Source organism: Truncatella angustata, assembly GCF_020726525.1.
Source record: "Truncatella angustata strain MPI-SDFR-AT-0073 chromosome Unknown BKA67scaffold_9, whole genome shotgun sequence".
Classification (NCBI taxonomy): domain Eukaryota; kingdom Fungi; phylum Ascomycota; class Sordariomycetes; order Amphisphaeriales; family Sporocadaceae; genus Truncatella; species Truncatella angustata.
This window is the reverse complement of record NW_025763389.1, coordinates 779,080-793,209: the sequence shown is the minus strand read 5'-3', so window position 1 is coordinate 793,209 and position 14,130 is coordinate 779,080. Positions and strand designations below refer to the sequence as shown.

At 45.5% G+C, this 14,130-nt stretch overlaps 3 protein-coding genes across 3 annotated transcripts; 1 reads left to right on the top strand and 2 right to left on the bottom strand.

Annotated features, from left to right (window-relative positions):
* Positions 1 to 246: 246 nt before the first annotated feature.
* On the bottom strand, positions 247 to 1,590 carry BKA67DRAFT_524527 (Alpha/Beta hydrolase protein; the record flags this gene model as incomplete). The annotated part of the gene is made up of 3 exons (XM_046098581.1): positions 247 to 336; positions 396 to 1,308; positions 1,361 to 1,590. 3 exons carry the CDS (start codon positions 1,588 to 1,590, stop codon positions 247 to 249), a joined length of 1,233 nt encoding a protein of 410 aa, XP_045953283.1.
* A 6,431-nt stretch (positions 1,591 to 8,021) lies between these two features.
* On the top strand, positions 8,022 to 9,818 carry BKA67DRAFT_695302 (uncharacterized protein). The gene is made up of 3 exons (XM_046109302.1): positions 8,022 to 8,712; positions 8,766 to 9,145; positions 9,207 to 9,818. Exons 1-3 carry the CDS (start codon positions 8,434 to 8,436, stop codon positions 9,463 to 9,465), a joined length of 918 nt encoding a protein of 305 aa, XP_045953282.1. The 5' UTR covers positions 8,022 to 8,433; the 3' UTR covers positions 9,466 to 9,818.
* A 1,526-nt stretch (positions 9,819 to 11,344) lies between these two features.
* Positions 11,345 to 13,301, bottom strand: BKA67DRAFT_540255 (heterokaryon incompatibility protein-domain-containing protein; the record flags this gene model as incomplete). The annotated part of the gene is made up of 2 exons (XM_046100751.1): positions 11,345 to 13,007; positions 13,072 to 13,301. The coding sequence occupies 2 exons, from the start codon at positions 13,299 to 13,301 to the stop codon at positions 11,345 to 11,347; spliced, it is 1,893 nt and encodes a 630-aa protein (XP_045953281.1).
* Between the last annotated feature and the right edge of the window lie 829 nt (positions 13,302 to 14,130).

Genomic DNA, 14,130 nt, shown 5'->3' with positions numbered 1-14,130 from the left:
ACCTAAGATACGGTGATTCTGCAGCTCGAAAATAGAGTCCTTATAATTATATACCTCATCGAACACCCGCCGACTGCCTGGAACAAGGGCATAGCGATCGACACAGGGGTTGCAAAAAAGTCGTGTCGAGCACACGTCTGCAAGTCTCCTTTCCACATAAGGCTGGGTTCCTAGCCTCCGTTCGTAACACGAAAGGTAGCCGAGAAAGAAACGACGTTCAGCGTCAGCAGGAGGAACACGCATGGTTCACGCTGCTTTGGACCAGAATTCAGCAATGAAGTCCTCGACATCTTCCCACAACTCCTCTGGTTTTTCAAGTGCAGCAAAATGACCACCCTGGCAAAATAAAGTCAGTACAAACAATACAGGGCCCAAATAATTAGTCGGAAACATACCTTGCTATGCGTTCTATACCAGCTGACTTTTCCCGTCTGGTCAATCCACACCTTGGGCGGGTTGCTGATCTCTTTCATAAACCAAGAGTACCCCAAGGGGACCTCAACCGTCTTCCAGCCACCCGTGAGCGGCTCAAAGTTGCCACCAGATATTAGCCGATGATGACCAATAGATGTAGAGTAACAACCAGTAAACCAGTACAGAGCCACGTTCGTCAATATTAGATCTACATCTGGCGTCTCGTCGGACCACTCGACCATCTTGCCACCGATCCAGGTCAGCAGTGCGACTGGATTGCTTCCAATCAACAGCCCCGCTGTTGATGGCTCATGTCCATCAATCATGATAAAAGCGGTTCCTGTCTTGAGGAAATCGGCGGTATTGTTGAGAGATATTATTTCTTCAGGGGTATATTTCCCGGCTTTGATATCAGCTTCTATATCAACACCTACTGGTGGTGGGATCTGCAGCAAGTTTACGTGTACAAGTTTGCAGGCCGGATCGACGCTAGCGATAGCTGTAGCTGTTGCAGAACCCAAATCGCCGCCTTGGACCACGTACCCGGACTCCGAGAAGCCCAAGGCATGTACCATACGCGTGATGAGACGAGCATTATCCAAATGAGTAAATTCTCTGTTGAGCGGTGGCGCACTCGAAAATGGGAATCCCACAAAATGAGGTACAATGATGTGATATGGCAAGGATGACGGCTCGTACTGAGATCTCAGCTTAAGAAGAATAGGCAGAAACTCTACCATGGATCCTGGCCATCCATGGAGGAGCACGACTGGGATTGCTGACGTATTTGTTGAAAATAAGCCGAAGAAATGAATTTCATAGCTTTTGGAATCATCGTCGGAGAGGGTAATCTTGTACTGAGGGATTGAGTTGAGGGCAGACTCCCACTTTCTCCTATGGATAATTAGCTCAGATGATTCATGCTATGGGGTAAGCAGTGCTTTACCAGTCGTAGACGTTCTTCCAATGTTCTACCAGATTGACAACCTTTTCTCTGGATATACCAAGCGATCCACCTTCGCCAGAGTTCCAAATGTTGGGCCTTGCGATCGTAGAATGTTTCAGTAGTAAATTCAATCGTTCAAGCTCATGATCGGGAATAGATATGGTGAAAGGTGTCAGCTTCGCTGTTGGGGAAACTGGATGAGGCAGTGTGCCAAATGGAATCGACTCCATATCGGATAGCCTGTGCAGAATTCGTTGTCGAGAAAGGCGTAAGTTTGGTTAGCAAACTCGTTATTTCATGCAAAAATCAACTTTGTAAACATGAAATAGACCGTATTATATCGAACCCTTAAAGGAGGTAGATGACCTGCTTTTAGGCAGCAACTGTGTAAGCTGACTCGACTAACCTAGCTCGGAAGATTGTAGCAGATCTTAGAACACCCGAGTTTGTTCCATGTATGTAAACGTTACATCATCAATACATAGAACAAAAAAGATTGTTCTTTGATCTTGCTCAATATTCCACTGGTATTATTTCTCAGTCACTTCTCCGGTGGAAAGGTCAGAACCTCCCGTCCGCTCCCAAAGTACCAGTCTTTTCTTCAATTCTCCACTTTGCTCACTCATGATCCCAAGTCAGCGCAGCAATACGGTGCGTTCTTCTCCTGTCACATCCCTTCGAAGAAAATCCTATCGCAGACGTCCCACCGCTTGCTTCTAGCCTGGAGTCGCAGACCCTTAGCCGGCGAGGAAAACGCGATATTGAAAATGAGTCATTCTCACTTCAAATTGAGCCCAAGTCTTTTACTTTTATATCCTAGATTATACTCCGACCGAGGGCGAGCTATACACCGTAAAACTAAAGCGTTGGCAAACGAGCGTGGTTGTATATACGGAAAATCCGCAGATAAAACGGTTGGACGACCCACGAAAGCTCATCGCGAGAGTTGATATCCCCGACGTCGGATTATTTGAAAAGAAATATTCTTGGGAAAGATGTACATTGGTTGGTCTTATCACGGAGTGAGTGACGTAGTTTGAACAGGCAATGTGACTCTTAGCTATAAATATCTCATGGTTGACTTTTGGTGAGCTTGTCGCATAAGCTTGTGTTCAAAAGCGTTTCTCGATCCGGCAGGAAGCTAATTGTTTAGTTATGGACGAGAGTGGGAAGGAACTGCTCAGTTTACGAAAGTTAAATGGCTTACTATTAGCGTTAGTGCAAGCTGCCTTATATGCCACGCCACTGCTCAAAATGGCTTTACCTAGGCTTTCGTTGACTTTATGCAGCTGTTTCGAGGTGCCGAGCTGCCCTAAACAGAGAGGTGAGATGATTAATCCGAGCACAGGCCAGATAGAGAAATATAAGGAATGCTAAATTAATGATTTAGCCAAAGTAGGAGGACAGACTAAGTAGGTATTAAAGTGGGTAGAGCAAGGTAGATAATAGAGTAAGGGGAGAGGATTAATGGTTAAGATTATAAACGTGGCCTAGGAAGTGCTAAGAGTAAGTAACGATATTATAATTAGGAATAAGAGACTAATACGGAGGGGAACAAGAAGGCACTTGACGAAGTCGTTAATATAGAGAGGTTTTAGAAACATCTCGGTCAATGCTCCGCTCGTTACCGACCAGATCCGCACAACACCATCACTTGATACGGATATGATGGCTTCAGGGTCGAGGAAAAAACGGACGGCTAAAACTGGTGCCTTTGGAATTTCAAAGCTTTGCCATAGAACCCCAGTTTCGGCAGACCAGACAAAGACTTGACCATGACGCGAAGCAACCATGATGATTCTGGAGTTGTTTGAAAAGACAGGAGGCAGGCTGAGATCCGAGCTCCCAGAGAAATGCAACAACGCGCCGGTTCTCGCCTCCCATATCTGTATAGGCTCATCATCAGCAGCCCTCATCAGTAATTTCGAATCGGGAGAGAAGGTAGCAATGGAAAAGTACTCTGACAGCCCATCGATTGTCTGTCGCAGGGACTTCCAATGAATGTCAGTCTTCACCTTCATTGAGATCCATATAGGAACCCCATATTCAAAGATTTTACGAACAATACTCTCGAGGGGCAAAAAGGATCGCTGAAATGTAAACTTGAAGCGGTATGATATCAACGATCTAGATGTAAGTAATGACAAATCTTTTCGCATCAGATAGGAAGTAAACTAATTGAGGACTTGGCTGGTTAGATTAGTATTATTGCGAAATTAACCATGCTTGCAACTTATTGTAGAGGTCGTACTGAGGTGGTCAATGATGTTTGTACTTGCCACACCCCTTCCAAGCCAGCATAATATCTCAACCCCGTGAAGAAAATGATGTTTCAAACATAGGAAGATAGATGTTTCTATCTCTTGCGACAAAATCTCATTCGGCAAATGATCTGCCCAATGTATACAAGCATACTGCACATGACTCGGTAAACAAGAATTGATTACTTCTATGTCCACGCTGTGGCGTTGAACTCCTGCCGATCGCATGTTGCAAATATCTTGACACAACGATTATGTCATGACTTGAAGACACCTTTACAAGACCTGACTGTGTACAAATTTCTCGTCTGTCCAAAACAGATTGCTTTCTCGCCTTTCTGGATCCGACAGATAATTGCTAAAGGATATGTAGAACAGTACTATAGGCTTGGTTGCGTGGGGCGTAACAATGAGCACGGAATACAAATCTCGAATGACTCCAGCTATAAAGGCATTGTCTTTGTCGAGGAGTGCTAAAGGAGATAAACGGATAGCGGCTCAGCGAGAACTAGAATAAAGCCTAAGACTCCTTTTACTTCTACGATCGAACAAATATAGCCGCTCTCGATTCTCCCCGCAAGGTGTATAAGGACAAGGAGATACGTTGTATCGAGCGCGTCAACTATTCCGTGGTAAAGCTTCGGTTCGTAGTTTAAGATCTCTTATAATTAATATGCTGGGTCGCTAAACTATACGCGATCTTCCACTATACGACAAACGATTACTACAAAGATAAAGAGTGGTACTACTCTATAAACTATAATGTCAACATCTCTTACGTTAGGCCAATTTTAATATATCTTCAGGCCATCTGGTGAACCACTATTTAAAATATGCCTGATCCTTCCGAGGTCTTGGTGCAGGAATGTAGCAATATCATGTGCAACTACCGGGCGGGCGATGTCATGCAAAACAACTTGTTGGCAATAGTTAGTCACGAGTTGAAAGCCGTTTCGAACTCCTGGTTCCGGTCTGCTTGTAATGAATAATTTCACACTTATCAAACTAGTTCTCTAAGTCGAGAGAAAAGTTGTATAATGAGCCCAACTTGCTCCTGGCGATCGCATTCGTCTAAAGCGTCCACTACAATAACGAGTTTTTGAGGCTGCAGTGGTCGTACAGAGAGTGCTTGAAGGGTCGTAAGATTAGGTTCTCGAATTGCTCTCGAAGTCCAGTGTGGACATTGACCGAATCCTTTTTGGTGAAATTATCGATGTGCTGCAATAGATCGGGGGTCTTGACCGCAAGCTGGTACGCGAGAGTCAGGAATAATCTCATTGCGTGTTCTCTATCACCTGTGCCTCGCTTGAAAAAGAAGCTGGCTCTGAGTTTGCTATGGCTTGCGAACGAGTGGGCCATAGTACGGGCTATGGTCGACTTTCCAGCTCCTGCAACGCCATTCAGCCAGAAGAACATTTTCCACAAGTATCGTTTGACCACTCTTCGATCTGCCGTATAAGATCCACACCAGTATTTGCACAGCACCGGGCGTTAGTCTCCTCAGCTTATTGAAGACTGCTCCGTATGCTACAGGAAGCCTATCGTAGGTTGTGGAATTGGTCCTGAACGACATTAGTACTACGAGTAGTGTTACCGATTCTGACATTACCCACGAGTAAAAACTGTGTCCTTGATGTATTTATGTTGGCAAATTGAAAGTGTTAGAGGAAATAGAAGAGATCTTACAACCAGGACCCGCCATGTTTTCCAAAACCGACACTTGTAAAAATCGAGTTGTGAAAATAAGGCCTGGGAGGCTTCGGAGGTAGTTAAGCAATAGCTCACTGAGGGTTTAGATTGCCTTGAGCGGATTTGATCGCAGATATCCCAAACCCAAGGCGTTCAGGGGATAGTCTGAACTGCTGGGGGGCGATAGTTTTCCTTTTCGTTGGTCCTGGGTTAGGGAAGTCGTCGCGCATTTTAGTAGGATAGCCTTGGTGCTTAGGCACTTGGATGCCAACAGATCTGCTAGGCCCCGCAAGCCAGAGAGGGGCTGCCCAGGCCAAGCACTAACTCAAGATGTACTTGATTAGATGCAATCAATCGGCAAGTCGATCAAAAGCTGCTCAACGTCTCTCGCCTGGATCTCCGCCATCCCAAGATCTTTTGATGAACGAGGGAATTCGCTAAGCGAAGCCGATTCGTCTCACATCGTTCTTATGGCGTCGCTCCCCAGCATCGGTCAGATACTCAAAGGCCGCGTGTCAACTTACTCTGTCGTCAAGGAGCTACATCGGGCTGCCGACAATGGTGCTGTTTACCTCAGCTTGTAACACCTCGGATCCTAGACCTTGAACGATAACTGATCCGGCGCGCAGGAACGGGAAGTGTGAAAAATGTATCCTCAAGAGTATCAGACCCCACTGGCGCTTGGCGAACGAAGCCAACGTCCTGAAGCGTTACCAATGTGAGACCCTTTTCCGTCGTCCTTTAATTGGCAAGGTTGAGGAGCCGATTGACCCTCCTTCCATATCGTTGGAATACCGGAACACTGACTTAATGAATGAGTCGAATAGTAGACGGTTATCGCGTCCTGAGATCAAACAGGTAGCCAAGAGCGTGTTAGAGGCACTCTATATTCTTCACAAAGACGGTATGGTTCACACAGGTTATATAGTTCGGCACTCCTATTGCAACTGAGTCCGGCCCTTGGATGACCTGATTCTATGTCCAGATGTTAAATTAGATAACATGTTCGTCGACTTCGGTCAATCTGGCCGACACTTCTCTATGGCGGCGGAGTTAGTCTTTACGGAGTAAGCTTGCACGATCGTTTCCCTTTCTTCCGTCAACTTGAAAGATAAGTGCTCTAGACTAGTATAATTAGCAGTTACAGTCCCGAGTTCCAGAGCGCTTCGCTCCAGGCATCTGGGGCAGCTCACACAGATGTTCCACACCTCCATCTTTTGCGCCATGTACACAAACGCAATCGCTCTTCTGCAGGATTTGACAATGCGTCATACGATGGATTTATACAGTATCCAGGTAGATTATCGAACAGACCAGAGATGATGAATGTGCTTGGCTTCCAGGCTTTATGGCCTTATCTATTGCAGTGGCTAGCTCTGTCAGGCGGCGGCAGCCGGGCACAGTAAGGTTAGTCCATTCGTTCGATATTTTAGATAGCGAAGCTTGCTCAGTGCGAGAATTAGCTCCCGGTTATGGTCAGGTTTATCATGCGCCGATCGGTCCATCGATTAGGGGACTTAATGATATGCCAAATCCCATGCCAGCAGATTGCCTTCGAAACTTGTTACAATCCCAAGCTTTAATTCCATGCCTCCATACCTTTCCTACTACATTGAACAGTACATAGAAGAAGTGCCTTTTCTCGAATCACTGGATTAAAGTGCCATGAATCTGTCCATCATAACTTAAACTATGCGAAGACACGTCATTTGTCTACGAGCTGTAAAAAATACTTTCGAAGGCAGAACGTCACGTTTAGTGTCCATTAATTAAACGTCCTGTTTGAGCAAGAATAGCATCTATGTAGGGGCCAAAACATCATAAGCTTCGCCTGTTGCCTGTTAATCTAATGAGGACGGCTTTTCATCGCATGCTATAAATTAGCGTTTAGCGCTTCGGAATAAGCGACCTGCCGTTATTACAAATTCGTACCCATCATTCCCATAATAATTCAAAGCTTCACCGACCCCAATACAGTATTGCTTCTAATTCGGTAATCACTTTATGCGTGTCTTCGTCAGAATCAGCTGATTCTTGGCTCGCAATCGGACGATGTCCGATTATGCGTGATATCACAGAATTCGCAATATCTGAGATCGATAATGCACGTCCACGTATGTCATCCTGATCACGTTCCGCTAATCGTGTCGCATGCTGAATTTGCATTTGTAGTATGGGAGTGTTTGATGCTTCTTTCGACTGGCTGTTCTGAGAAGTCGGCATGTTGGATAGCGATTGATAATTTGAAGGTAAAGATTCGAGGGCTGTCTTATACCTGTTCACCGGTTTACAATGAGGTTAAGCGCCCGAGCGCCCATGGCCTGGGCCAGCTCGCGGCTATGTTGTAGTCACTGCAACGGAACTCACTCCGTTTGTTGGTTGAACATCGGGCTATGATTTTAGTACGCATTCCATACACATGTAAAGGAGCATTGACCAGCCTCGAAGTATTTAGCCATCATTCATTTGTGTTTACTGTATCAATTTCCGACTACTCCGCAATCGTTAGGGGGTATCGAGATTGAGGAAAATTTGCGTGTAGCGCAAATATTTACCGCAAATAAACAATTAACGGCCGCTATGTCTTCGCCTCCAAAAGCGGGGTCGTGGCTAAGAAGGCGAGGCACCTGGCTAGCAGGCTACGGTTAGCAAGTTGTATCACTATACAAATGGAGCGCCAAGCTCTCATTTCGTCCCTCCATCCCTATCCTACTGCATTGCCTGGCAACAGCACATGTTAGAAATGCCTTTTCTCGAATCACGGGGACTGAGGTGCCATGAACCTGTACATCAGAAAATAAAATCCTGTAAGGCAACATTTTATCAAGAGACCCGTCATTCAATTATGGGCTGTAAAGCTACTTGGCTTCCACTCGCCGACAATCACGTACAGTCACCATGGTTCACAAGCACAGCCTGCATACACCACTAGCCAAAACTACAAGCATACCTCATGCACGCCGATAACAGCTGCTACATATCGACTGTTTAAGTAGTATTTTATGTATAAGGCATATCCTCAAGGCATATTTTGAAACTATTAATATCTTCAAAATGCTCCCGGATATCCGTTTCTTTTTGACCACGAACACAGACTCGGAAAGACGAGATTTTTGATGCGACATGACAGACTCTCAGCCTTGCACCGTTTTTAGAAACTCCTTGACTTTGGAAAGAAGAAACGAGAGCGCAATTTCCAGCTATTGTGACTATCGCCTAGAGAATGGTTTCGACAAGTGTATCATCCTCTGCGCCAAACGTGGAAGACGATATTACGCTACGGACCTCGAAATCGTCCAAGGTGAATTTCTTGACGTCAAAAAATTGCGCAAACATCCGTCAAGCGGAGGTTGGTGGAAACGGTACTCACTTTACTCAGTGAGAGAAGTGAGGGATGTAGTAGTAAGTCACCCCCTGATGCATAGGCGCTGTGCAATAACCGGTAAGCAATGCAGGTTCAAGTTATTGAGTGCCGCTTTGATGCCTCCAAGCCTCGATCAATCGAGATTCATGTGGTAACTAGGGATATGACAAATCTGGAGAGCATTGATATGATAAACCAGGCCATTTCTGAAATGGTGGAAGAAGGCTTCGAGCCGTGTGAATGTGCCATTGATATCAATGGCGATATACATAATGAATCAGTAAACTGCGCAAACACCACCTACAACGAATTTGACGACCTTCATTGCAGAGTTTGGAAGCTTCATGAATTGAAAAGGCAACGTTTAGAATATCAATGGATGAACCGCATGACGGAGTACTATTGGCAGAACGGCATTGAAGCAAAAGGACTGGAGTTTTTGGAGAAAGCTGGTTTCATTCATACTTACGAGTAAGCGTGTTTGATCTATCATTTTTCATCATTTTGGCTCATTATGCTGACTTCCTCTTAGAGGCTTGAAATTTGACCAATGCGGGGACGCGGCGAATCCCTATGGAAATCAAATCAAGGGGTTTCTAATCGTCGAAGGCTGGCATATAAGATACCTGCTTTTACTTATTGCCGGAAGCCTACTTTGTGGTATCGTCGCCGTTGCCATCGCAGCAGCTGTGAGCCAAAGTCTTGAACTCGCGTTCACTGTAGGCAGTTATGTGTGTGGTCTAGCTACGGCTCTGATAGCAGTGTTTACTCTGGTCAGCGCCATTGCTTGAACACAGGCGCTAAAACAAACGTCCAATCCCGCATTTTCCCCCCCATACCTCAGAATGTATAGGCAGTGTATTGGGTCTGTTTTGGCAGGTTCGAAGGATCCCGTTTTCAGCCCCCAGGGATCCCCATTTTAGCCCTTCTTAAACAAGGGCCATGACTCCTGGTTTCGCGAGGGTGCGTTGGTTCTGGAGAGCTTGAATATAGGAGGTATGGAGGCGGACATTGAGAGCTTCTGAAATATCTAAAAGGATACAGGGACTAAAAGGTGCAATAATGTACGGTCTGAACTACGGTAGGGCTGTAAGCTCAGACCGCTCAAAGAGCCATGTCAAGCTGCTAGATCCAGTTACTGCAGAAAATACTGAAGATAACCCTTTCTACATGTCGACCTGGTCGTTAACAACGGCCAGCGGACCTCGGATATGGCCACTTCCGATTGTAAATAGAGGTCGATCTGTAAGCCAAGGCAGAATGTCTTCCGTAGAACATCTGCATAACCGATTATAAAATACCATTTCTCGAGTTCAAAGACTTGATAAAAATAGAAACTGAGTTCAAGTTTCAAGGCTTTCCCTGCTCTCCTTTCACAAACCACTACTCTTGGTGTTTGTCCTGACACCGCATACCAAACTCATAGCATTCTATGCATATCCAAAAGTCACCGCCGTCACAAGTTGCGCAGCTATAATGATTGCAATCATCTCGAATATACATTTTGCAGACATCACAATAGCTTGATGTGCTACTCGGTATTGCCGGCCTAGAGTCCATGCCTTCAGGATTTGCATCATTTAGTACAGATTCTGAATTAACATAATGATTAATCAGATCCACTGATTGAGACTTTCCAATTTCCGCGCCCAGAAAAAGTGTAGTTCGACCAAAAGCATCCGTAGAGTCCAGACAAGTGTTTTTAATGAAAAGCAGGGCACTCGCCGCCATCTCGTGTCCATGTCGTGAAGCTACAAACAAGGGTGTAGCGTCGTAGCGGTCCTTGGTAAGGATATCAATGGGGCTTGTTAACAGTAAAATTGCGTGACGTCGAACTGGCCAGACATGGAAGCAAAGAAAATGGAAGTGCTGCCGTTGTTATCTTGCTGCGATATATTAACATGCGGGCTTTGGCACAATAGCCTTACCACTTCTCATTGTATGCCACTGTCACGTCGGCCTCCCCGTCGAAAAATAGTTTGACTACCTCCAAGTGTCCGTTTGAAGAGGCGTCATGAAGTGGCGTAACTCCATCCCTAGTCTAGTCGCAACTAAAACATCAGCCCCGGCATTTAATAACATCTGCATAACCTCTTTATGTCCTCTAGACGAAGCAGTCTGTAGCGCGTTGCCATACTTGCCGTCCCGAGTATTGACATCGGTCTTGGCAACCACTATTCGTTTAACACATGTGACAGTCCGCCAAGCGAGGCATAATATAGACTAATCGTTGCCTTACTGTTCTGAGCAGAGTTTTCTGGTATATTATCCTACGGTCGGTCGGATTATGAAGTCGGCACCAGCTTCTAACTTTATTAACACTTGTTAATAGTTATATTGTTAATGCAAATATCTGCTTGTGATTATTATCCTTAGCTGTAGCATAATTCATCTAATATTGCGCTAAGTAGCTTGAGAAAGGGAAGAGATTTATTATATCTGCTTCCGGTTTAATCTCAAGTAAATGTGACAGGCAGACCTCGGCTATAGAGGCCCAGGCTTGTATCTGCAGGTGCTATGCAGTCTCTTTTTCAAACAATTAAAAGTAAAAAAAGTCATTTGCCGAAAAGTGTGCCAGTTGAAGCTCTTCTACTATTCGCTCTCGTTATATCTGGCCTCTTCATAGACGAGAACGACTAGCACACATTTGTTCCAGGAAGCCTCACTTGCTCATTTTGATTTGAAGGATAGTTTGGATTTCCATCGATCACGGGCGGAAGGTTGTACATCATCATCGTGGGTGGAAGGCTGTAAATCATCTTCCAACGTCGTCTGTATGGTTCCAGTGACATGTATGACATTGGCACCAGCGGTCTGGCTGTCCATGCTGTCCTCCTTAACATGAAGATCGATCACATCAATAAAACAATCCTTCATTTTATCGCAATTTGGTTTTACCACTCTGTCGAGTTGGGCTTGAATTTTGACATTTGGAAAGGGGCTTGGTATTGTTTGCAATCCCAAGCCTGAGTTGAGAAGATGGCGTTCCTCACGTTTTGAGTTCCATACGATTCCTCTGAAAGGGGGTTTCCATTGAGCAATGAATATGTGAAAGTCCGGCAAATCATTGCTGTTCTGGTGACTACGACCCAGAACAACTGAAAAGCCCTCTGGCGCGAGCGAACCATAAGTGAAGTTGTAGGCCAAGAACTCCATCTCTAGTCGGCCATGTACCCGAGCGACCCATTCCTGCTCCAAGTCGACACCATCATTCGTCACACAACTCCACAAAGATAACTCCTTTCGCTCAAAGACCTCGAGCTCGCGTATGACAACATCGTAAATTTGAGGCCGAACTGGAGGCGTTCTTTCAGCACATATGTGTAGAGATTGGTACAATTTTAACAGCGGAAAGGGATCTTCCTTTTCCATGTTGATTCCATCATCAGTAGTGAGTTCCCGAATGCGGCCAAAATATCCGTCTCCCCATGATATGAGCGGCAAGTGTATGAGTCTTTTACTATTAGACGTGGTGCAAAGGAGAACGGACTCGAGGGCGCGACGATGTTGATCTTCTGCAAAGTTGTCCCAGCGGTACTTGGACCATCGCTTGATACGAGTGACAGGAAGATCGATCTTGATGCTCTTGCCAATGGAGACTGCGGGTGTCGCCATGGGTCTGCCTTTTTGCCACGTTCTGTAAAAGCGGCCAATCCAGGGAACCGGAACCACATCACCTGAGTTCAAGAACTGTTTTGGCGATTCTGCAAGTAGCCCTAAGAGTGGTTCGGTGATTAGATCTTTGTATGCTCGATGTCGAGCCCGAACCTGCTCAGTCGCCTGTGCTGTGTTTAACGATACATCGGAAGATTTTTCGGGTAGTCCCCATGCGTAGATGGAATGATCCTCTGGGTATAACTTGATTATTTCCTCTTGTAGTCTTCTGAAAGATTTCTTGCCCTCGCCATAAATCATTGGCATGTTGATGTCAAAGATACCCAGGAGGCAATAAGCCATATCTTCGATTCTAGTTGTCTTTCTCGAAGCAACCCAGGACATCCTTTTAGCGATACTCGCAGTCCGAAAATCACGTGTCCCATTCAGATACTCCTTCTGAATATTACAAGACACCGCGATTTGGTCGCAAAGTGTTTCCTTCGATCCAATATGGGACCAGTCAGCTGCGAAGAACTCCATTTTGTTGGGTGCAATAAGTTCTTGCAACGTCCAGCCTCGTGTGACCCACCTGCTGGCAGATAACGAAAGCTCAGCACCAGCTAGACCCGGAACGTCGGAAAGATATGCGTAACAGACAGCAGCACCTTCATACCATTTGAACATTGAATTGATAGCTTCGGAGAGCTCTGCGCTGCTCGATTTATCTATGCAGCATCTGAAGCAAATTCACTCAGTCAGCTCAAACACTTCGCAGGGACGCATCATAATGATTGACTCACGTGTCAACCCATACGTAAGCTAAACCATCCTGCTTCGCTTTTTCGCAACATCCCATTATCTTGGAATACCCGGACTTCTCTTTGGTGCTCACCATCAAATTGTCTCTCCATTCTTGAAAAGACACCTCGGAGCCGTCAATCCAGGTATGTGACAAAATCGCATAACGCTGATCATCGTTCACTTCGTTAAACCATACGAGCTTTTGGGTCTCAACATGGATCAGGTACATGACGACACCATGAGATCCAAGAGAATTGTCTTGTTGATCAATATCAAGACAGCAAAAGTGATGCCCAAAACTAATTACCCCTCATTGAGGAAATTCTGAGGGGCAGATACTGTGCGAAAATCACTCCAAAATCAAATTTGAATGCGATAAACGTTCAGTAGATAGTTATGGAAAGTTAATAATATGTAAGATATCGTCACAACTAAATAATAATTTGGTACCTCATTCTCACGAATAGATCTGCACCTAGCACCACGTGCAGGTAGTCAAGTTCGTCCCCTTGCTGATCCGCATTGAGGATGTCAATATTCCAAATGCAGTTAACTTTGGTCCAAACGCGCAGACTTGGCTGTATCCTTGCGTAATTTGCGCAGCAGGTGGAAATATGCTCGCTGCAGCTGGCAAAGACGCCGAAGCCATGTATAGTTAATTGGTTAAGATGACCAATTAAGCATAACACTTAAGCAGCACACTTGACTAACATCGGGTCCCGGTAATTGATAGTGGGCTATGTCGCATGAAGCCCACAGTCATACTCTTTGGTGAAAGCTTGCTGATGATCGATCATACCAAGGAGACAGTGCAGGCTATGCAGCGGACCCGCTAGCTGATGCAGGGGATCTGCCGCCTGTAAAGCTGGCTGATGATCGATCATACCAAGGAGACAGTGCAGGCTATGCAGCGGACCCGCTAGCTGATGCAGGGGATCTGCCGCCTGTAAAGCTGACTGTCTCAGGCGACACGTAGCTGCTCGACAGAGGCAATTATATTTAGGATGATCTGACGTCACTATTGAGAGCGAGGTCGCCGATTAGACCGGGGTCTTCGC